The following is a 25,273-nucleotide window of genomic DNA, read 5'->3' as shown; positions in this document are numbered from 1 at the left end:
GACGGTTTTGGCTCTTACTCCAAAAAGCAGGTGACTAAAACATTACCTTTTTGATTCTTATTAATTTATATCATGACGGCCTTTCATCTTGTATATATTATTTAAATATTCAGTGGATAGAACAGGGCATCTAATGCTTTGATTAGTCTATCCCTTAGAACCTCTGCAGGGACTCAGTGACCATGTGGGCAGGATCACTTGAATCATGAGGAAGTATAGAAACACTTCATATGGCATGGTTGGAAAAATGATGCAGTAGTATGCAGCACTGTCTGCAGCACTGTAACCACATTATTTTGTCTTTTTATCACACATTTACAAACCTGGGAACCTTATTGCTATGTAAAATATAAACAAAAAAAGACAGGTATACACATTCAACAGATCCTTTTAAAAATGTTAGTCGCCCAAAAAAAGATGATTTTGTTTTCATTGAAGCACAGGATTCATATTTTATCACTTTGCCCCTTTGAACACCAGAGTTAAATAGCTTGTGTAAAAGATACGAGTTTATATGTACATCTTTCATGTAATGTAGGATGTGCCACTTACATTCCGTACCTCGACGAAATACTTTTACTGGTCTTCAGTTTAGTCTTTCCAGAGTGTCCATACTATGGGCCTCTACCTGAACTGCTTTCCATTATTGAACAACCGTGTATAATATTATTTAGTATCATATGTTTATGATGTAAATGCCTGACTAGGAGGCACTCAGTGAATCAGCACATCAAATCTCAAAAAGAGAAGTAAACCATTGAGGAGTTTTAAACTCACAGGCCCCTTATGAAATATCTGCTAGTTTGAGAGCACTGTCTGTGGTCTAACATGAATTCATACGAACAGTGTTGCAGAGAACACCCAGCCCAAGCCTATTAATTGTGGACATGCATCCTGTCTGGGTAAGCTTTCTTCTTCATTAATACCAATCCAATACCTGAATACAACAACCTAGAACTGAAAGGTGACCAGTTGACCTTTTCTAAGTGTCTGGTGCTGCACAATACGAAATGTGGGGTACTTATTTTAGTGGAAGCACAAAAAGTACAGGGCAACGGACTCATGTACAGCACTGGTAATATGCCCTCTGTCTTCAACCCTCAATCCACTGTGGTAAGAGGAAGCTACCATTGCGGACTCAAACTTATGTTGCGAGGACGTTCTTGATGAAGTATGTTACCTGGATAAATAAGGGATCCGGATATCAAAAGAAATTAGGATGAACCTGAAGGGTTTCCTTTTATTGTTAGGGATGATATAGGCAGTATGCGTTTTTCATGTTGCTAAGGGCATAGTACCTATACCAAATATCAGTAATTGTTAAACATTTTGAACTAAAGCTTGAGAAGCTGCCGAGCCATGAGGGTACTAACCCCCCTCCATCTCTGCGGAGTCCATTGTGTTCAATTAGAACATTCAGCCCTTACAGGGCAAAATTTTCTAAATGCTTTATAACCTTCAGTAGTGTGCTTTACCGGCCATCAATGTTTCGCACCCCTGTTGTAACTGAGACAGGCTTTTTATGACAGGTATAGCCTGCTACTGTCGACTAGAAAATGTCTGCATGCGAGAGATTCTCTGTATCTTGATGAGGAAATTTAATTATTGTATTTATAAGCTACTGATAACTGCTGTGGCCATAAAAGAACCATACATACTTGTCATGTCAGATATGTATTTTATTCCACCATTATCGCCTTAACATGCCATCATTTGTTTTTCCTTTACACTGTGTTTGAATGTGGTGTCCTTTCTGTCTGTTCTTTTCTTATAGAACAAAAGCTGAAGTTGACCAAGAAGTTTTAATGAGTGGGAACTTAGCAACAGAAGCTAATTTAATTATTCTGGATATGCTTGAAATTATTATACAGGTGAGAAGTATACCTTCGTCAGGCTTGAAATAAGCTTAGCCATGTACTAGCAACACTTGCAATATTTGCCATTACCCAATCCAAAAGAAATTACACATTTGCATTCTGTAGTCAAAGTTTAATTTTGGACCACATCAATTATTAACTTGCCCGCCCGCACATCTATGGCCTTGAGGTCACATTTATGCATATTAAATTATATTGTATTGCATTGTGTGGTCTTGTATTGCATTTATTGTATTGTAGCATTTAGATAGCACTTCATATCCATGACAAGGTCCTGAACTGCTTCCTAGCAGATGAGTAAGAGGTTCTCTGTTTATTTGTTAGGCCTGGTTGGTAGTTTCATTGAGTCTTGTGTTAGATTCACAGGAGGTGCTCCTTCTGACTGAGGCGAATTTGCAGCTGCATAGGTTGGAGTGAAGAAGTGTCTGGAAGAAAAAGTCATATTTTGAGCATGCTCATCGACTTGAGTAAGAGGCTACTCTGCTGTGCTTTGGGCTGGTTGGCAAAGTGTGTGTTTATAGAGTGCTGTATGAGGGAATAGTTTTGATGTCATAAGGGAGGTCAGAACAGCCATGGCCTGTGCAGGTAAGAGCGGTGGGGCAGTGGGCCCGGATAGGGGGATTTTGATGGACGATGACGAAGGAAAATGAAATTACTACAGACAACGAAGGCTGTATTACTACCTTTTACAAAAGTCAGAGCCTCCATGAACAGCTGCAGCACCTTAAAGAAACACTCTAGTCCGCTCTGAGAACTCGGGTGCCTTTTCAATCAGCCATTGACTGTATCTTTGCTTTTGACCCTTATAGAGTGGTGATGGTGGTAGCAGTAGGCTATAGAAAGTGTTTATTGTATTTGTGTAGTAGTCATGTTGGGGAGCATGTGAAGTGTCTAGTGGCACCTTAGTAAGGTTCATGAGGGGCCTGTAATGGAGGTCTGTTTGTTTAGGTGAATAGGGGTGGAGTATGTTCTGGAGGTTGAGTGACTGTTGGGGAGGTAAGGTAGATGTGTGTAGTAGTTGATGGTGGTGTGCTTGGCAGAAGGGTATGGGTGTGGTTATTGTCTGTGTGCAGTGGGTGTGCAAGGTAGTGGTGGGACATATACTGGCCCCTGAAGCACAACAGAGTAAAGCCTCATGAGATGTTGAGTGTGCTTTAAGGTGTGATGGGTGTCCTGGATATGGTGTGATGGAAAGGATAAATGGATGAATGCAATTGGATTATTGATATTTGTATAAGTAGGTTATTGGTGTAGTGAATTCGTTATGCAGTGATCATGTAAGCTAGTTGGAAAGTTGGCACAGTGTCTGGAGGTGGATAGGGAACTTATGAAGGACCAAAGCAGTGGGTCTGGTTAGCCATGTAAAGATATCTTAGGTTAATAACTTGTCCTTTGATAGGTTGCCTGAAGAAACCTGGAGTAAAAAATGAGCATGTGCCAGGAATCTCAAAGACATGTCATGTACTGATACTAGGTTTCTTTGTCCACAGGGTAACTCAGCTGTCGACTGTAAAGACAACCTTCTGGGCGGAGTCCTGAAAGTCTTGGTGCACTCTCTGAGCAGCAATCAAAGCACCACCTACCTCTGTCACTGCTTTGCCACACTGCGGGCTCTCATTGCGAAGGTAAATCCACGGAGGTGGAATTATTTTCTCCTAGGTGATTTTATATGTAGTGAATACTTCAGCCACATTTGTCCCTGGTTAAATGCTGAATTTTCCCTACAGTCTTTTTAAATATAGCTCATTTTGAGGTGGGGGTGTTCTTTTACACAAAACTGAAGGCTGTGAGCAACCTGGCTATGTACACCTTAGCCTAAATTAACTTCTTACCAAACAATACAATTTTATCTGGGGAAGAATTCCCCATAAGCCCCTCTCAATGAGGCCACTTGGTTTGCCCCTTCACTCAGTAGAATTTGGGTGTGGTAGTAACACACCCTCCCCCGTATCACAGCTCACCAGACACCCCTGAAAAAAAATGTTAGCCAGACAAATATTACATTTAAAGTGATATATGAAAAAAAAAACTATATTTAGCCATGCAAGGATTATTGCTTTATTACACTACCACATAATAAACCAGGAGGCAATTAGTGAACAGAAACCATTCACAATCAGTCAGATTATAAATCATCACCACGCTCATGCCAAATTGAAGACACCACAACCAAAGGCTAATGCATCTCCCTCTGGAAACTGGATATGGAGAGTAGGCACGCTGTACTGTTACCACAGACCAGGAATGTCAGCATTGCAGCTTACCCCACCACTGGCAGGAACCCACAACATAGAGAGGGCCACCATATGTGCCCGCAAACTGAAGATGGAAACATAGCAATAGAAACTGACCTGGAAACAAAAAGAGGCGAACCTGAGCATGCTTCTGTGATGGCAGTAGAGAAATAAATACCAAGATGTACCTTCTAGTGTACTGTCTAACATACAGAGATTTCAGAGAAACCCATCTTTGCAGGTTCTATGAGAAACAATATGACTTCCCAGGAAAATGTGCATTTGCTCAATTTATAACAGACGTACAAGTGAAATAACTGCAATTGCTTACTCTATCTCTATATCTAGCTCCAGCATTAGCTCTAGCTCTGGCTCTGGCTCTATCTCTAGTTCTATCTCTAGCTCTGTGATTATCTCTATCTATAGCTCTGTCTATCTCTATCTCTTCTTCTGTCTATCTCTAGTTCTCTCTCTGTCTCTATCTCTACTTCTAGCTATGTGCCTCTCTCTAGTTGTATCTCTATCTCGAGCTCTGTGTCTATCTCTATCGCTCTTTCTAGCTCTAGTTCTGTCTGCAGCTCTGTCTGTAGCTGTCTATAGTTCTATTTTTAGTTCTGTCTGTATGTCTAGTTTTGTCTCTACTCAAGCTCTGAGTCTATCTCTATCTCTAGCTCTGTCTATAGTTCTATCTCTGTCTCTAGTTCTGTCTGTAGCTCTGTCTCTAGCTCTATCTCTAGTTCTGTCTGTCTCTATCGCTATCTCTATCTCTGTCTCTAGTTCTGCCTGTAGCTCTGTATATAGCTCTATCATTAGTTCTGTCTCTATCTCTATTGATACATCTAGCTCTGTCTCTAGTTCTATCCCTGTCTCTAGTTCTGTCTGTAGCTCTGTCTCTAGCTCTATTTCATCTCTAGTTCTGTCTCTATCTCTATCGCTATGTCTATCTCTGTCTAGTTCTATCTGTCTCTAATTCTCTCAGTAGCTCTGTCTCTAGCTCTATCTCCAGTTATGTCTATATCTCTGGTTCTATCTCTAGTTCTGTTTGTAGCTCTATCTCTAGCTCTGGTTCTGTCTCTATCTCGGTCTCTAGCTCCTTCTCTATTTCAATCCCTATCCCTATCTCTATCTCTAGCATTTACACAAAAAGTGATTGGAAGCATTATTTTCATTTACATATTTCTTTGTCTTGTGCCTTTCATTGTGTCAAAAACTCATCTGTTCTGTGGTCCACTGCTTACACAATGTCCTGTATTAACATTGGCCACTGGTACAACTTGTCTGACCAATCAAGTGGATTTGAATGTTTGATTTGGCACACGACCCCTCCGTGTCCCAAGATTCAACATGATTTTGTGTTGGGAAAAGGAACACCCAAAGGCCGCCTTATATATAAACCTTGATGTTCGAAGAAAGGATACAAATGTTCGTTCTGTGTTTTTGTAACTTGTGATGCCCAACCCACTGATCACGGTCTTGTAGGCTTCTAGTGTGTGGTTGTACATTGTGGATTTATTGAATGTGACTGGGAAGTGGAGGCACACGCATTCTTTTTGTTCCCCCAGTTTGGCGACCTGCTGTTTGAAGAAGAAGTGGAACAGTGCTCCGACCTGTGCCAGAGGGTCTTACATCACTGCAGCAGCAGCATGGAGACCACCCGCAGCCAGGCCTGCGCCACCCTCTACCTGATCATGAGATACAGCTTCAGCAGCATCAGTGTAAGCTGTCACATGGACCAGAGCCCCGGGCCAACATTGGGTCTGCCCTGTAGATTATATATAGCTATGAAACAAGGCATACTGCGAATGAGGGACAGGAGCAAAGCTGCATCCACTTAGTATTCTCTTTATACTCTTCCATTTCCGGCAGACCTATTTTGAGTAGTGCAGTGCAGCAGCTAAAGAATGCCCAGTAGTACTGGTGAGGTTGTACCCCATGGGTGACCATCTTGTGGTGCAATGTGTGATTCTGGGAGCTATATGATGGCACTGTTCTAAAAGGGGGGGGTGACTGCAGCTGAAGGGCATAAATACAGAGATGCAGAAGATAAAATTTAGCTTGTAGCTGGCATAGATTGATGAAAAGTGTTTAATTTAGGAGATAACTCCTTCCATGTACATTTGCAGAGAGAATTAACCCTGGGCGAAGCACTACGCTATGCTCGCGTAGTTTGCGAAGTTTGCGCTACTTCGCACTACGCAAATTGCACTTAGCACAGTGCAAACACGCATACCGTAGTGGTAATTTTTTGCTTGCTCGCAATCCTCAACGTCAAGTTGGCGACCGAGAGCGAGCAAATTGACATCCCGGCGAGACTTTTTCGTCGTTCATGATCAGCAACATCAAGTTGCCAATCGTAAGAGTAGAAAATAAACCTCCCGGCGAGATTCTCAACGTCGGGAGGTCAGGTTTCTCATTGCGAGTGGCCACGTATGCTCGCGATCACTCGCGATGAGAAACTACCAGTCCGCGTTGAGAAGGCTGCCGCTCGAGTAGAAATCTACTCGAGCGGCAGAAAACGACGGCTTGCACTATGCAAGATGCAGTTTGCACAAATTGCTCAGTGCGGACAAGCATTTGGCACTGTGCAATCAGTGCAAACAGCATTTTGCACAGTGTACTACGCAGTTTGCGTAGCTACGCGTAGCTCGCGTAGTGCGATGTGCACTTTGCGTAGCTACGCGTAGTGCTACTCCGCGAACTACGCCCAGGGTTAGAGAGAATGTCTGCGCTGACAGAAATATATTGGGTTAGGCAAAGGACCTTTTCTTTTTATTTTAAGTGACTAGAATCCAAATATATATCCTCAGGATTGGAATTCTAAACTGGGCTGACAGAAAATGTATTGAAACAATATATTTTTTTAATACATTGGTCATCTCAAAAATAAAATTTCAATCAGTGGTAAAATATGATTTTTGTGGTACTAGTAAAACTCAGTCTCGAAACAATGGGCTTTCTGTTTTAAGTATATGAATTTTAGAATACTTTTCACACATGCCAAATAAAATAATTTTGAAACACCGGAGCTCAAACTAAACCTCAGATGCATTCCCTCGGTTTGCGCTATGGCGCACCCTTAATTCAGTGAGCCTGCTATAGACCGGGACAGTTCACCTGAGTACACAAAAGTGTCAACGACAGTGCAAAAGTTTCAAAATGCAGAGTTGTCTTTCCCAGTAGGCTGACAGGCCTCAGTTTGAAGATAGGGCAGGAACCCCACCCATCCGCTGCAGCTGGGTGCAGTATTGTATTGTACTCACCTACAGGGGGTGCCTGGGACCCTAGAATCCCAGTGACTCCTCCAAAGTGGCCACCTCTGTGCATACTGACTATGCACTGCATTCCATGTGACGCACAACAAGTGTGCCTCCTGACAGTTTCTTTGGCATTGAGTCAACGTCTGCGATACAGTATAGGCACAATGGTAAAATGTCTCCTTATTTGTGATTTCATTGGTTCACATCCTGCGCAACACATTCCATATGACAGATGGGGCGGCTCAAGCTTTTTTGGGCCCTTCAGTAATACCAAAGCGCCTTTTAGGATCAAACAAGAAGTGCACATGCCCTTTGTGCCCCTGGGAACTTTGTATAATACGGCCCCAAGAATGGCTAGAACCAAGTTACGCAATGGTAGCAGTCTTTTGATTTATGTTAAGCTTATTCTGAATTTGGTCAACAATCATTGTCTCATGAATCTATTTCAGTCCAAATATTACTTTTAGAGATACATCAGGAAGAGATGTGCTTTTTCCAGAGAGTTCCTCATTTCACACCTGTTCTTGTTCTGATGAAGTAGTTTTTTCATGAAAACATGTATGATAGTTTGGTAAGCCAAGTGAATGTAACAGTTTTTAACAAGCTGTAAATTTGCACTCTAAAGTGACCACATAAATAGCGTTATCCTTTAAGTATGATATTGAATTGTTAATACGTTAATCTGTTCAAAAGCATAATTGAGGGCATAATTACATAGAACGGGGCAGCCTTCTAGATCCTGATGATTCTGAGTAGATACGGATTCAAAAAGAACAGTTGATTCCCACAGGTGATTTTTCTTTTACAAAAAAACTCTTTATTATGTGCCACATTTTCTTTACTGTGCAGACACATAATTCATAGTGACTAATTTCCTCCTATGTGCTCTTCATTTACAGAACTTTGCAAGAGTAAAAATGCAAGTGACAATGTCTCTGGCGTCGCTTGTGGGAAAGTCACAAGACTTCAACGAGGAGTACCTGCGGAGGTCTTTGAGGACAATCCTGGCCTACGCAGAAGAAGACATAGACATGCAGCCAACGCTCTTCCCTGTTCAGGTGCGTTGAGAACACACAAGGAGTCAGAATAATTCAAGGGTGGGTCATCCGTCAGTTGATACGGATAGTGAATCTGATTCATAAAACAACAAGGACACGTAGCATAGTTCACAGTGAATCTACTGCACGTAATTGCCCATGCTTCATGTTCACTGTTCCATGGATCATTTCACTACAGTGCATGAAAGGCATTCAACTTGGCAAGAACCGACTCTCAGTGACCCCCCAACTTCATTCTGTCCAACTTCCCCACTCTAAAGCTCTCCTACCCTTCCTGGGTCCCGGGGGGCAACATCAGAGCCGATACATCACCAGCCCCAGTAGGATGCTTGCAGTTTTCCTAAAATACCGCGTAATGGATAACTGCCACAAGTCTCCATGTGGGGAATTCAAAACAGCAAATTATTGGTGTGTGTTTTACTCCTTAATTTGCTGTGGTGAATACACAGCTTTCCGTAATGGATAACTGCCACAAGTCTCCATGTGGGGAATTCAAAACAGCAAATTATTGGTGTGTGTTTTACTCCTTAATTTGCTGTGGTGAATACACAGCTTTCCTTTAAATAAAGTTTATTTTTTTGTGACCATATCTATTTCCCGAACCTTTGAGAACCATGCTAGCACTAGAGCTGATGATGTTCTACTATCAAGAAAATTGTAAACTCATGAAACACAGACTGATACTACTTCACAAACTTAAACTTTTCCAATGAATTTTAATAAATAATTTGAACATATATCTTTGCCAACTACGGTGAGTAAGCTAAAGACGGATTTACCTTGAGGCAGAACTGAATAATTTGGTTTGACTGCCTATTATGCCTGGACTACCCAACATTAATCCTAGTGCGTTCATGCAGTAGATGACTGTAAGAAATCGATTTTTTGAGGTGGATGACTACACGCGTCAAGGAATAATCACATACTTTTTCAGGGTGAACCCTCAAAGTCACTAAATGAACCTGAACTAGACTCCGTGGTAGCAGAGCAGACAGGCTTAATTTAAAGAAAATGTAAATTAATTACCTAAACAGTAACAAAGTTAAAATGAAAAACAATAACAATCTCAAACCGAAAAAAGTTGCATTTAAAAAGAAATAACACCAAAATGACAAAAATCCAATAAGAGAAACTGGAACTATGAATAGTTTTAAAGTTCAAGTGAAATAGCGGCAAAAAAAAGGCCAATGATAATCAATGGTCACGATAGACCAGGACTGAGGCGCAATATGAGGCTTACCACGATGGATAGTATTTTAAGTCCTAATCCACCACAGGAGTACCCTTGTATACCTACCCTGGGACCTCAGTGGAAGCACTTAGAGACTGACAAGGTGACAAGCAGAGACCAACAGCAGGGTCCAGTTGCCACTGATCAGCTGGGCAGTTACAGGAAAGGCATCTTTTGTAAAGCAAAATCCCTCCATGTAACAATTAAAAAGGTTTCATTTATAGCAGCACATAAAAGTGTCCTACACACAAGACAACTCCAGATCAACTGCTTTGCCTCCTGCATCCCATGATCAACATTCTCATGGAATGCAGAACACAGTGCAAACCAAAACACCAGCATGTGCATTAGAGTTGTAATAATTTGCATACAACAGCATATTGCAGCTTGTTGTATCCCTATAGCTTGAACAGGAGATCAGCTTATGACCCGTGGAGTACACTTCTTTGTCCAGGGTACAAGAGGGAGCAGGTCCAGCCTTTCAAGGCTCCTCTCAGGTCAAAGACAGTAGGCCCAGTCCTCTTCTGATCGTCCACATGTACAGAAAGTGTTCAGAAATGGGTACCTAGTGGTGCCACATTAATGCCAAGTACTCCTAGGTACATCGTAACCAATCGGTAAAAGTTTCAAGGGGTAACCCAACCATCTTTTTTTAGCAGTTCCTGTATTTCCCTGATGCAAATAGGCCCACAATGTGATGTGTCAGTATTTTCAAGAAAAGGTCTTTGGCCACACTAAACTTGAGCTCTGAAGGTTGGGGGTCTGTGGTGAGTGTACTGTGGTAATATTAGTGTCCTCCCACACAAACACTACAATCCAGTTTAAGGCAGGTGCTGTACCTACAACAAACCCAGGGATAGAATTCAGGTAGGACAAAAGCAGGTTCCTCCAGTAACCAGACCGTGGATACACATGAATTGTCTTGATGCCCTGTTCTCTCCCTTTAAAGTGTGCCTTAAATGATGTTAAATGTAGCTCAACAGACCTGTCAAGCAGGATCTGACACTGTAGAGGCAAAAGGGATGCCCATAGCCCCACTCTGTATTTTCTGTGGAATACAGAGGAGTCATCTCTGCCCATCAAGTTCAGCCTATTGTTTGCTCCTGGGAGGCATGTTGCACCTTTTCACACCCATTCAAGGCTGCACACAGGCTGACAGCTGTCAGAGACTTAAACTAATTAGCCTTGTGACAATTCAGTCAGGTAAAGGCTAATGTTCGGGAAGTTACTTTTCCTTGATATTTATTAAAGTCCAACTTCACCATTGGATTAGATTTTTAATAGCTATAAAAAATAGTGGTTTAATTATTTACATAGCTGGCCCTATTCCTGAGATACAGCATTAGAATGTTCAACTATAATCTGGTTTTCTACAGAGTACAACTAGGCCTACCACCGTGAAAATAGCTTTTAAGGCCTTGTGACTGTAGGGACATGGCAATATTAATTTCATATATGCATTTAAATAGCATGCTCCCTACTTTGTAGGCTTCAAGGCTCACACAAGGGTGACTTACTAATATTTAAAAGGGAGGTTTGTACCTGTCAAAACAATTTATTTTGACAGTGCATCTTTTGCACGGTTATACTCAGGCTACAGTCAGAGACCTGAATCCGTGTTTGCACCGCTAATTCAATATACATAAAAAATGACATACCTGCCATACATGCCATTCTTTTAGCTTTGGGGCCTGGACTAGTCTGAATTGCCACACTTATAGGAGTGCAATGGTTAGTAATTGTGTTGGTACTTGCATTGGTAATGCTGTCAGGAGCAATAGGTTGTGCACGCTGCAGTGGTCTCCTGATAAGGCTGTTGGCACTTACGTTTTTCCCGTAACTTATGTAACGGGAACTGTGGGCTAGTTCAATATACCAATTAGGAGTCTGCCTATTCAACCATTTTTAAAGGGGGAATGCAAGCACTGCGATGCTGTTCAGTAGAGGACAAATGCACAGTGTACTAAAGCTAGCAGAAATATAGGGTCCAGCAAAAGGTGAGAAATTGGGAGTGACACTCAGAAAAGGTGGATTTCCTACAATGACAATTAAATTGTATTAAAAAAAGAATATTTCTGTTTTGAGTGTCTCGTCTTACTTCACCTCACCTCAATTCTTCTGCTTCCATGTTCTTTTAGTTGCCCCTCTCTCTTCTGATGTCTATCTACATTTATATGTATCTTCCCGATCTCCTTAGCTCAACTCTGTCCACCTCACCTCTCTCTGCCCCCACATCTCACAACCTCTATCTCGTGACTTCGCCTCTCTCTATCATTCTTTGCGCCTACCTCTACATCTGTACCTCCGTCTTCCTCTCTGCTGTAATTCTCCTTACCTCACCTCTCATTCTCTACACTCTATATAGGTCACCTCTATTTACTTATCACTCAGTTATCTCTCTACCTCATTGCTGTCTCCTACAATTCACTGCTGTTTTCCATCTTAACTCTCTGTTCCTCTACTCTATCTTCTTCACCTCTTTCAATGTCATGTCTCTTTACCTTACCTCTCTGTCTCTCTCCTTCTTTCTGTATCGCACCTCTTTGTACTTCTCTCTCAGCCCTCTTTGTACCGCATCACTCTTTACCTCACCACTCAACTCTAATTCTCTGTCTCATATTTTTCTCACTACATCATCTCTTTCTACCCACGTATCTTTCTCTCTTTAACTACCTAATCTTCCAGTTTACCTCACCATTCATTGATGTCTCACCTCTCCATATCCCCTCTACCTTTTTCTATGTCTGCTCCCTCTGCCTCAGGTCACTTTACCTTAATACTTTTTCACTATCTCTATTTCTATACCACTATTTTTCTTTCTGTCATAACCACCACTCTCGTATCGCTATCTGCACCTCCTTTATTTAAACTCTCTCTCTCTCTCTAATTTACCTCTGACCTTCTCATATTACACATCTTTCTGCCTCCCCTCCCAGACTCTGCCTCTTTCTCTGGGGTGGCAAAGTGAGGTAAAGAATGATGAAGGATTCAACCCAGATCTGTGGGTCTAGGGGTGAGTGTCTGAAAAGTTTCAGCGCTCAGTCGATCATCTCCTTGTGTTTGCTTTGTTCGCCCTACGTTGGCAGGGTATGCCCAGACGTGGGTCCCTTGCTCAGTTTGCCACAGGATTCAAGCTAGCCTGATTGATGAGGGGTGTTACTCCAAAACTTGAAAAACATGTCAACAAATACCTTTCCGACCCTATCGAAGCGGCAGGCTACTTGGACCCGGCCCAATCGGCCTTCCGGCCCAAATATAGTACTGAGACTGCTCTAGTGGCTGTGACCGACAACATCAGGCTCGTGCTAGATCAGAACCAGCCCACACCTTTAGTGCTATTAGACCTCTCTGCCGCTTTTGATATGGTCGACCACCAGACTTTGCTCATGAGAATGAGGGAGGCAGGGATCGGGGAGTAGCGCTGAAATGGATGGTCAGCTTGCTTTCTAACCGGTCCCAGACCATCAACCTTGGCCCTTTCCGCTCCAAAGCACAAGAACTTGCCAAGGAGGTGCCACAAGGATCATGCCTGAGCCCTACTATATTCAATATCTACATAGCCCCCTTGGCTGCTCTCTTAAGGAAGCATGGGTTCATCCCATTATCCTACGCGGACGACCCCCAACTTACTTTTTTCTTTAACAAAACCTCTCAGACCGCCCCAATCCACCTTCCCTTCCGGCATGCTAGCAATATCCCGATGGATGGAAACCAACTATCTCCAGCTGAATGCCGGGAAAACAGAGATTCTGCTTTTTAGTGACGCCCCACTCCTATGGTCACTCCCACTGGTCGCCCTCGGAACTACGGAAGGCTCCTTCCCCAGCAACCACTGTTAATAACCTAGGAGTGTACCTCAAACAGACTCTCACTATGAAGAAGCATGTTACTCACACCGTGTGCTCATGCTTCCACATATTTGGCCTCTTAAGGAGAGCTTTCCCCTATCTACCCGGCTTCACCAGAAAGACCTTGACTCAAACTCTTGTACTGAGCAAGTTGGACTACTGCAATGCCCTCCTGATTGCAGCCACCGAGTTCTCTCTAAATCGACTCCAAATGATAAAAAACACTGCTGCTCGCCTGATATTAAATGCCCCCCATAGATCTGCTTCTCTCCCTCTCCTTCACTAACTACACTGGCAGTCCATACAACAATGCGTGAAATTCAAAATATGCTGCATTACCCATAAAGCTATATGGGGAAAGGACCCGCCTATCTAGAGGAGAGGCTCCACCCATATACCCCACTTCGGACTCTACGATCTGAAAGAAACACGTTAGTGTTAGATTCCTTACCTTAGAATATCCCCAGGCGTCAGTCTGGATCCGGAAACTTTTGCGTAGCAGTACCCCTGCGCGTCGGTAGGCGTCGTCTGCAGGCGTCCCCTGCGGCTCCGCGTCCGTCGTCGGCGTCGTGCGCCGTGATGACGTCGCTGGAGTACATAGACGCCGCCTCCGCGCGCTGACGTCAGTTCTTCTTTTTTCCGCGCCAGTGGACGCAGATCTGAAGAGCAGTACTCCGGTCTTTGACCAAGTTTTTCGATTGTTTTTTCTCTATTGTGCCTGATAGGATGCCTGGGTTTAAGAATTGCGATGACTGTGAGCGCACGATGTCGGTCACAGACCATCACCGCCTCTGCCTCCGGTGTCTGGGCCCCGACCACGACGTGGACTCCTGCGTCGACTGCCGGGCCCTTACCAACAAGGCTAGGCGGGAGCGGTCCCGCAAGCTACTGGAGCTCCGGGTGTCGGCCCCACGTCGGGACCGGGAGCGGTCCCGGTCCGGCCGGAGGTCGAGAGAGCGTTCGAGGGAGCGGTCGCGGAGCCGCGCCGGGCGCTCCGGAAGTCGACACCACTCGTCAGGCTCGTCAGGTAGGAAGCACAAGAAGTCGGGGCGTCGTCATCGTACCCCCGACTCCCCCCGACGCTCGCGCGATGCGGCCGGGGGCTCGGGTGACCCCAACCCCGCGGCTACGCGAGAGTCGCCGGCGCGGCCTGCCTCATACCCTCCGGTCCCTGGGCATGGCGCGACGCCTGAGGAGATCGAGGCGTTCCTCATGGCCATGAGGGCGCTCGCTTCTCCGACGGGGCCTACGGTGCCTTCGGGCCCAGTGCTGCCGTCTGGGGGCCCTGGCGGTTCGGGTGTCCCTGCCTCGGCGCCGTCGGGTGCTCCGGCCCCGGCGCCGCCGACGGCTCCGACCCCGGCGCCGCAAGGGCCTTCGGGATCGGCGCCGGCTGGTCTTCCGGCCTCCCCGGCGCCGTTGCCATCGGGGTTACCCCCGACGCCGCCCCCGCGCGGCGCCGGTTCTCCACTGCCGGTTCCGGCCGGCGGTGGGGTTCCGGCACCGGCTCCGGGCGGCGCCGTCCCCTTACCTTCTCCGACGCCGGACGCGGCGCCGGACGGGCGTCGCTCGACGCCGGTCCCGGCGCCGATGGGGCCCATGAACCCCGAGGAGCCGGTCTTCATCATTGACTCCGAATACGGAGAGGATGAGGAGTACGGTGAAGGTTGGGAGGGGTCCGAGGACCCTCTGGCTCGCGAGTGCCAGTATGACCCGGACTGGACAGGTGACTTGGGGGATGCCAGTGGTTTGGACGACTCTCCTAACCCTGGTTTGATCTCTCCTCCTTCCGTGGCATCGGTGGAGGGAGCTGCCTATTCTGTGGTGCTGATGAGGGCTGCCAAGGCCTTAAACCTTGAGCTCCCCGTCGCGGCCGTGAGGCCTAACATCCTCACCGAGGTCTTCAAACCGCAGTCCTGCCCACTGGAGCCACTGCTGCCGTTTAATGAAGCCTTGTCTGACGTTCTGTTGGGCACGTGGTCCAGGCCCGCTTCAGGTGCGCCTGTTGATCGGAACGTGGCCAGGCGCCACCGTCCTTGTCCGGACGACCCCAAGTACCTGTCTACCCACCCCACTCCTGAGAGTCTGGTGATCCAGGCCTCGACCTCCCAGTCCGCATTCCCGTCGGCCCCGCCCGACCGGGAATCCAAGAGGTATGACCAGTTTGGCAAAAAGGTCTTCTCGTCCATTAGTTTGGGCCTGCGGTCTTGCAACACCGCCTGCCTCTTGGGCCGCTACACCCACTCTGTGTGGGATACGGTCGCGGAGCTGCTGCCAGAATGCCCCATGGAGGTGCGGGCAAAACTCGGTCAGGCTGTGGCTGAGGGCCGAGATGCAGCGAAATATTCAATTCGGTGTGGTCTTGATACGACCGACTCGCTGGGCAGAGCTATGTCTACGACGGTGGCGATTCGTCGCCACGCCTGGCTGAGATCCGCCAATTTTTCGGCTGATGTCCAGAATACACTGATGGACATGCCGTTTGATGGCTGTCACCTGTTCGGTGACAAAGCGGACCACGCGCTGGAACGCTTCAAGGACTCCAGGGTCACGGCCAAGTCCTTGGGTCTCTCGACCCAGCGTCAGCAACCGGGTTCGTTTCGCCCCTTTCGTGGCCAAGGAAGGGGCGCCCCCACACGTGCTGCCAGCCACGCGCCGCAACAATCCTTTCAACGCGGTGGCGGCCGTGGAAACCGCCGTGGTGGCGGTCGGGGACAACGCCGGGTTCAGACCACACCCTCCCCCGCAGCATCTACTCCAAAATCCTCCTAGTCCGTGCTTTCGGCCCCATGTGACGCCAGTGGGTGGCAGGGTTCGCCATCACCACGCTCACTGGCGCACAATCACTTCGGACAGGTGGGTGCTGCAAATTGTCCGAAGGGGCTACTCCCTCCCCTTCGAGACCTCTCCTCCAGCCATGCCACCGCAGAACCACCGTGTGTCGGGGGACCACTTGACACTTCTGCAGGAGGAAGTTACGGCCCTCTTGGCCAAGGGGGCCATCGAGCGCGTTCCTGGGCCAGAAGTAGGGCGTGGTTGTTATTCCCACTACTTTCTGGTGCCCAAGAAGGACAAGGGGGGCCTACGTCCTATCTTGGATCTAAGGAACGTCAACGGCTTCCTCCGGAAGGAGAAGTTCAAGATGTTGACGTTAGCTCAGGTCTTGGCTGCTCTAGACCCGCAAGACTGGATGGTAGCGTTGGACTTGCAGGACGCCTATTTTCACATCCCCGTCCTGCCGGCCCACCGGCGTTACCTGCGGTTCACGGTAGGCCTGGAGCACTTTCAGTTTATCGTGCTCCCCTTCGGCCTTACCAGCGCCCCACGGGTGTTCACAAAGGTGATGGCGGTGGTCGCAGCCCATCTGCGCAGGTTAGGGGTTTCAGTCTTCCCCTACCTAGACGACTGGTTGTTGAAGGCGGGCTCGCCCCAGACAGTCGTCCACCACCTTCAGATGACGGCAGACCTCTTGCACGACCTGGGGTTCTCCATCAACGTGCCGAAATCACACCTGTGTCCCTCTCAAAAGCTCCTTTTCATCGGAGCGGTTCTGGACTCGGCGCAGTTTCGGGTTTATCCTCCGGAACGGCGGGTTCGGGATATTCAGGCTTTGATTCCCATCTTTCAGCCGCTATCCCGAGTCTCGGTCAGGTTGACGCTGCGGCTGCTGGGACTGATGGCTTCCTGCATCCTTCTGGTGCATCACGCCAGGTGGCGGATGCGGGCTCTGCAGTGGGACCTGAAGTTTCAGTGGGCCCAGCATCAGGGCAACTTGTCCGACCACGTCTTGATCTCGGAGGGCACTGCGAGACAACTGCAGTGGTGGCTTACGGACCGCGATTGGGTCAGGGGCAAGTCCCTCTCCCTTCCCCAACCGGAGCACGTTGTCGTGACGGACGCGTCCCTCCTGGGCTGGGTTGGCCACTTGGGAGAGGCAGAGATCAGAGGCATCTGGTCTCCGGCGGAGTCCCGGCTCCATATCAATCTGTTGGAGCTGCGGGCGATTCGTCTGGCACTGAAGGCATTCCTCCCCTTTGTCAACGGGAGTGTAGTGCAGGTGTTCACCGACAACACCACCGCCATGTGGTACTGCAACAAACAGGGCGGAGTGGGGTCGTGGACCCTTTGCCAGGAGGCTCTGCGCCTCTGGCAATGGCTGGAACGTCAGGGCGTGACTCTGACGGTTCAACACCTGGCAGGTTCTCTGAACGCCAGGGCGGACGAACTCAGCCGTCGGTGCTCGATGGATCACGAATGGCGTCTGAACTCGGACGTGGCGCAAGGCATCTTTCGGCAATGGGGAGAGCCTTGGTTAGATCTATTCGCCACAGAAGAGAACGCGCAATGTCATCAGTTCTGCGCGTTGGAGTTTCCAAGACGGCACTCGCACGGCGACGCCTTTCGGCGCGAGTGGAGTTGCGGTCTGTTATACGCCTTTCCGCCTATACCACTTCTGCCCAGAGTGCTGAAGAAGATCAGGCGCGACCGGGCCCAAGTTATCCTTGTGGCTCCGGACTGGGCTCGAAGGTACTGGTATCCCGAGCTACTCAGCATGTCAGTCGGTCCCCCGATCCGCCTGCCTCTTCAGGAGGACCTTCTGTCGCAGCAGCAGGGGACGGTCCTCCACCCGAACCTGTCCAGTCTCCACCTCCATGCTTGGAGATTGAGCGGCGGCAGTTGAGGCCATTTGACTTGCCTCCTGAAGTCTGTGATGTTATTCTGGCAGCCAGGCGTCCCTCCACTAAGTCGGTATACGCCTGTCGGTGGAACAGATTTGTGGCATGGTGCACAGCAAAGGCTGTGGACCCTCTCTCTGCCCCTCTTTCGGAGGTTCTTCTGTTTCTTCTTTCTCTTGCCCAGCAGGGCTTTGCTCTGGGCACTATCAAGGGCTACCTTTCTGCCCTTTCAGCCTTTTTGAGGCTTCCTGATCAGCCTTCTTTGTTCAAATCCCCGATTGTAACTCGGTTCTTAAAAGGCATCACTCACATGTTTCCACCTGTTCCGTTTGTGATGCCTCAGTGGGATTTGAACCTGGTTCTGACCTTCCTGATGTGTGCTCCCTTTGAGCCCCTTCATTCTTGTCCTCTCCGTCTCCTGACTTTAAAGACGGCTTTCCTGGTTGCCATCACCTCTGCCAGGAGAGTGAGTGAGCTCCAGGCTCTTTCTGTCCAACCTCCTTTCCTGTCCATTCATCCTGACAAGGTGGTTCTGAGGACTAGACCTTCTTTCCTGCCCAAGGTTGTTTCGGCCTTTCACATCGGGCAGTCCATCACCCTCCCTTCCTTCTTCCCGCCTCCGCATCCTTCGAAGGATGAAGAGCGGCTCCACCGTCTGGACCCAAAACGTGCGCTTTCATTCTACATGGATCGCACACGCCAGTTCCGGGTGGATGACCAACTGTTTGTTGGCTACGTGGGTGCGAAGAAGGGACGGGCGGTTTGTAAACGAACCATCTCTCGATGGGTCGTCCTCTGCATCAAAGCGTGCTACTCTTTGGCTCGGAAGGAGCCTCCTGTTGGGCTGAGGGCCCATTCCACTCGGGCCACGGCGGCTACTACTGCCCTGGGCCGGGGAGTCCCCTTGCAGGACATTTGCCAAGCGGCTACGTGGGCCTCGCTGCACACCTTTGCGAGGCACTACTGCCTGGACAGTCAAGTCCGGAGGGATGGCTTCTTGGCCGTTCTGTCCTCCAGGACTTTCTGGTGTAGTTTTGTATTGGTTCGCAGACCCACCACCGGGGTTGGTATTGCTGGGGTATGTATTCTAAGGTAAGGAATCTAACACTAACGTGTTTCTTTCAGATGAACAAGTTACTTACCTTCGGTAACGATATATCTGTAAGAAACATTAGTTAGTGTTAGATTCCTTACCGAACCCACCCATCCTCCCCGTTCTGCGAACTGATACCTAGGGTTAAGGTCATCCCTTTCAGGGCCCTAGTTTGTACATGGCACCAGTGTTGGTTCTCTCATGGCTCTGCGTCTCCTGGCGCGGAAAAGCTGTGTGCAAAGAACTGACGTCAGCGCGCGGAGGCGGCGTCTATGTACTCCAGCGACGTCATCACGGCGCACGACGCCGATGACGGACGCGGAGCCGCAGGGGACGCCTGCAGACGACGCCTACCGACGCGCAGGGGTACTGCTACGCAAAAGTTTCCGGATCCAGACTGACGCCTGGGGATATTCTAAGGTAAGGAATCTAACACTAACTAATGTTTCTTACAGATATATCGTTACCGAAGGTAAGTAACTTGTTCCTCAAGCTCCAAAGCCCTCCTCAATACCCCCAGAATGAAAAAGTCAAGGACTGGAGGCAAGTTCTTCTCTCGTCAAGCCCCTCTCATATGGAACCAACACCTCTGGCCTTAAGACAATGCCCTGACCACTTGAAGTTTAGGAAAACTCTGAAAACCGCTCTGTTCTCTGCCTTGCCATTGCCACCTCTTTCACTGCACGTCCCGAGCGCTGAGATACCCCCTTGGGGGTGATTCAAGCGCTATACAAAATAATAAATCAAATCAAAACAGGTCCCAGGATGCTTGTTTCTGGTCCAGGGAACACCTGGCTTGGCAGTTCGGGCTGAACTGTTCCCATGAGGAATAGGGTCAGGACTGATTTGCATATGGCTGCGTCTGAACTGGGGTGGCGAAGTGAGCTAAAGAACGATAATGGATTCAACAAAAGAATTATGAGGCTCTTCCAACAAGATGCAATCCTACACCGTCTTCCTCCTGTAACTTCCTGCTCCTTTACAGACCTCCATCTAGCAAGGCAACATTCCCAGAAGCACTTCTAGACACAGTTTTAAACCTGATAACAATACACTCCAACCTATGCATTCTGGGTGACCTTAACATTTGGTTTGATAAACCCAATATGACCGATCCAAAAACAATAATCACCGGCCTAGACGCATTGAACCTGCATCAGATTGTCCACAATCCAACACATACCGCTGCACATATCCTAGATGTCATTTTTGCTAATACTGAACTAGTTTCCTTACAAACTATAACTCCTGTCACATGGTCTGACCACCACTTGCTTGCTTTCCACCATAAAACAACGCTAAGCGACTCACCTAAAACTACCTTACATCCATCCACCTATCTGCTGTGGAACAAACTCAATTTGGAACACTTGGAAACACAACTAACATCGAGTACAAATCTGGAAACCATAAATTCTGTTCAAAATCAATATGAGTGGCTACAGGAAGCTTTTGACATCCTGATACCACTCAAAACCACACAACAGAACAAAAGAAAAAAAGAGCCTTGGAGAAACATAGAAATAAAAGACATAAAACAAAGAATTAGAAAGCTTCAACGTACCTGGCTCAAAACAAATGCCAAACAAGACAAACTTCACCTACAGAAAATTAACAGATTATACAAGTCTGCTATCAAAAAAGCTAGGACATTGGACAATCACCAATTTTCAGCTGTCTCAGAGCCGTGGATCAGTGGATGACTTGGAGCCATCTCAAATTGAATGCTTCAAAAACTGAAATATTCACTTGTGGTGATTGGAAACATTACAACCCGTTTGCCGCATGGCCTGATGAACTGGGATCACTGCCTAAAGTATCGAAGGAAGTAAGATACCTCAGAATGACCATGGACTCCAAGCTGTTGATGAATGCCCAAGTGGATAAACTAGCAAGATCAAGCTTTGCTACTATAAAAACACTGCGACGACTTTTCCCTCATTTGGGATTTCCACACAAGGTCCAAGCTAGCATCTCCCTTGTTCTGTCCAAACTGGATTACGCCAATAGCCTCTACCACGGATCACCTTTAACGACCATGAAAAGACTACAATGGATTCAGAACGTGTCTGCCAGACTACTCTTGCATATCAAACCGCGAGACCACATCTCCCCTGCCTTGAAAGCCCTGCATTGGTTACCGGTTGAAACAAGATCCACGTTCAAGCTGCTTTGTATCACCCACAAAGCAATACATGGAATAGGACCACTCTTCATCAGGAATAAAATCACCAAACACATTCAACAAAGGAACCTCCGCTCTAAAGAAGCATCTCGCCTCAAAATCCCACCATACAAGAAAAAAACCATGAGTGGCACATCCTTCTCTGTTGAAGCAGCCAAACTATGGAACTCTTTACCCCCCAACATAAGGTCCACCGAAAACCACCTTATCTTCAGAAAAGTACTCAAGATTTGGCTCTTCCCCACATAAGCACCATACGCAAACAGAAATTTACAGCATATCCCTCTGTATATAAGCATTTGTTTTCACTATAGATATTTACCTATCTTTGTGTAATACTTTGTATGAACATGTAAAATAATTTTATGTTCTTAAGAGAAAAATAATAATAATAAATAAATAAAAATCATCTTTGGTCCATATGTACATACTTCCATTGTGCATCTATGTACCTTCCGTGTACTTGGATCTGTGTGTCTGTTACTTTTTCTGAAAAAAGCATATCCAATGTGTTGGACTTGGCCCTTATGGCAGGTTCACCCCTAATCTTTTTGCTTTTTATCTGTGATATGTATGTATGATTTTCTGGTCTGTGCGCACTTTTTCTCTGTGTCCCAGAGTAAAGTGCGTGCATGTAGTTAGGCTGGCCTGCTCTCCCATAGGGATGCATGGGGAATGTCTGTGTCCCTAGTAATTCCTGATATGTGGGGAGTGCATGCTCGAATTTGGTATGTGCGTGTTCGTGGGAATGAATGCTTCGCAATGATGTATGTTGCGTGAATGTGGCATGTGTAGAAATGCCATTTCTGGGACTTGGCATATTACTGGAAAATATGTCTGCAGTGTGATTGGCTGGAGCTGGCTGGTGAGCCTGGCTCCAGGAAGGCTGGATGGGTCTGCCCGATGGTGAGTGTGAGATCAGCATGCTTGATGGCTTGGGAGGAGTGCACTTGGTCCCTGCTGGGCCTGGACTTTCCCCGGACAATGCTGGCTCCACCCCCTGTAGTGCGACTGATGGCCCTAGCCCTGCCAGTGAATAGAGAGGGTGGTTGAGGTAAACAGAGTACTTCAGAACCAGCTGAAACTGGTTTCTCCCCCACCCTGCACCCTGAGACAAAGGGGTTTTCCTGTATAAGAAGGGGCTGTGTCCCCATACAATTTGTCCTGTTCTTGGTTCTGCCTAGGATCTTGCCAGAGGGGGCTGTTGCTGCTGCAGGGGCCAAGAGGACCGCCACTTGGCTGTCTCCCTGCCTGGAGACCCAGTGCGCTGGCTCTGGCCCTGCCTTGCCCCTCTGCCTGCCTCCAGACCCTGCTGGAGCTGTTGCTGTGCCTGGAAGCGCTTTGATTGGATTTATAGCGCTAGGAGCGCTTTCTTTGGGCCCCAGCGCTCAATAGCGCTTTGCTGATATTTTTAGCGCTGTATTTTCGTTGCCGGTGCCCACCCGGCATTGGGACCGAGATCGCCGATTTTTGGCGTAGCGAGTGCCTCCTCGCTTTATATTTTAATTTGAAGGCCGGTGCCACCCGGCATTGCCCCGTGGTATTTATTTAATTACGAGCCGGTGCCCACCCGGCATTTCCAAGGAATCACCGCCGCAGCCCAGGAGCACCGAAAGCTGTTGCCGGGCTGCTGCCTTCCGCGACCCTGAAGTCCCGCCCCCTGACCCCCAGGGCCGCGCTGCCATTGGCGGCCCCGGCGGAAGTCAGGCGGGAGGACGTCGTGACGAGGCCAGGCGGGAGACCGAGAAGCCTGCTCCCGTGTTCGCGAGGCTCCCGAGTGAGGAGAGGAGCCCCGCGCTGCGGCCGCCGAGGAGACGCCTCCAGCCCAAAAGACAGCCGGTGAGTGAAGGGAGGGAGGAGGGCGTCGGGGCACGTTGTCGGTGCCGCCCCTCCCCCTCCGTGTGCGGACCGAGCGAGGTCCTCGTTGTGTTCGAGCCCAGAGGCTCGTGGGGCATTGGCCATTCCTTCTTGTGTCCCGAGCGGCCCCGAAAGGCAGCGGGCCGCTCCAACGAGCACAGGCTTCCCGAGTCCACGAGGGACTCCAACAAGAGGGGCCATTCTTTGTTCTTTGAGCCCACGAGGCTCTAGGAGGCATTTTCATCGTTGTAGAGCACAGAAGCTCTACGGTGCCACTTTTGTTTGACGAGCCCAGCGAGGCTCCAGCCCACACAGTGATTGAGAGCCCTGAGAGAGGCTCTGGGGCAATTCCTTATTTTTAGAGCGCTGAGCTCTACATTGTACATTTGCCTGGGTGAGCCCTGAGAGGCTCCTTGCCCACTCTGTTCTTGAGCCCCCCTGGCTCCAACGTTGTGCATCTGTATTTAACAACTGTCCAGCACTTAGTGGACAGTTGCCACGTTTAGGCTGCCTGCACAGACCCCCTGACACTGAGACTCAGGGCATTCCGCCCCTTTCGAGGCCAGTTGGCCTGAGGGACCCTTTTTGAGTGTTGTGCTATGTGCACCCTGCGCATTGTAATGTACTTGATGATGTGATTCTTGCGCATGTGTTCTAACCTGTGCCTTTTCTAAAAGTGACCTGATTAGGTATTCTTCTGGTTATCCCCTTTTGCTAAACGTGACTTGCAGAGAGGATTGTTTATGTTTACCCATTATGCTAAATGTGACCTGCATAGTGAATTGCTGATTCCGCTTACCTTTTCTAAAAGTGACCTGATTAGGTATTCTTATGTTTATCCCCTTTTGCTAAAAGTAACCTGCATAGAGGATTGTTTAGGTTTATCCACTTCGCTAAATGTGACCTGCATAGTAGATGGTTGATGGTTCATTTCATGTTAGGTTTCCTTCCCTTTGCTAAGAGTGAATTGCTTAGGTGTTGGTATTCCTTCCTTAGGTCCTAGTTACCTGCGTGATTTCCTACAGTGTTTTAGGGTTGCGTAGGAGGTCCTTACTTTTCCAGTGATTACTGGATGTGTGTTGCATTTGTAATTTTGGTGCTACTCATTCTATGTTTACGACATAAGTGTATATCTACCAGTATTATTTTCTAATAAGTGCCTACCCCTGACAGTGGTCCATGTGGCCCTGTCCTGTACATAATTCCCCTTGTAAATTCTGCCCGTGCCTCTGGCACATTGTACAGTTTGCGTGTGTTATCTAATGTGTTTTGTTTATTATAATACAAAGGCTATTTTTTATATATCCTTGTGTAGAGTCTTTCTTTGTGGTGGGCCTTGGGTGTTGTTGCTGGGGTGCGTGCGCAAATACTTAACTCATACCGCCTCCAAGTTTAGCCTAGACTGCTCGCGCCACGCTACCTAGAGGGCGAGTGGGGGTTGCCTTGGTGTGTGACTCCCCTGCCCTGACTTTAGAGATGGTGATCCCTGACTGACCTCGGCGCGAGTCTTGGCCGGCCAGGGTCCCGTTTCTAACATTGGCGGCAAGCGGTGAGGATAAGGATTTGTGTTTGCGCTGTACCACAGTGGCGACAGGCCACACTTCAAAGCTCTGCATTTTTTAGATAACCGCATTTTGGGGATTATTGTTTTTTAGGGAAGTTCAGTTTGGCTTCTCCTGAAAGGTGGCATTTTGTATTTTGTCCAGTACCTTGTTCCCCGCCCTGCTCCCAGAGTTTGGTACCTGTGTCGCTAGTGGTCAGGTTGAGAGAATCAGGGGTGGTAGAAACTGCCTTACCAGTCCGAGGGGAGGGTCATGTGTGAATGAGGGTGTGTTACGCTGGACAGTGGAGTGCAAGTTCTTGAGATAGGAATCTTGCTGAATTTTGTGATTGTATTCTCCTGTTTAGCTCAGACCCCCAGGTTCCCTGTGTCAAACTTTTCCTGAGAACGTCCGTCAAA

The 25,273-nt window shown here is 47.8% G+C and overlaps 1 protein-coding gene across 3 annotated transcripts in view; it reads left to right on the top strand.

Annotated features, from left to right (window-relative positions):
* The window catches only part of DOCK8 (dedicator of cytokinesis 8), a 719,019-nt gene that overhangs the window by 587,217 nt on the left and 106,529 nt on the right, over positions 1-25,273 (top strand). For all 3 annotated transcript variants that reach the window (XM_086961229.1, XM_086961230.1, XM_086961231.1), the window contains 4 exons: positions 1,775-1,871; positions 3,368-3,502; positions 5,674-5,826; positions 8,268-8,426. In XM_086961229.1, coding sequence (XP_086817355.1) covers positions 1,775-1,871; positions 3,368-3,502; positions 5,674-5,826; positions 8,268-8,426 — 544 coding nt within the window. The remainder of the gene's footprint in view (positions 1-1,774; positions 1,872-3,367; positions 3,503-5,673; positions 5,827-8,267; positions 8,427-25,273) is intronic.

Source organism: Lissotriton vulgaris, chromosome 3_1 (genome assembly GCF_964263255.1).
Source record: "Lissotriton vulgaris chromosome 3_1, aLisVul1.2, whole genome shotgun sequence".
NCBI classification, from domain to species: Eukaryota; Metazoa; Chordata; class Amphibia; order Caudata; family Salamandridae; genus Lissotriton; species Lissotriton vulgaris.
Note: the sequence above shows the minus strand (reverse complement) of the source record. Positions and strands in the feature narration are given on the sequence as shown.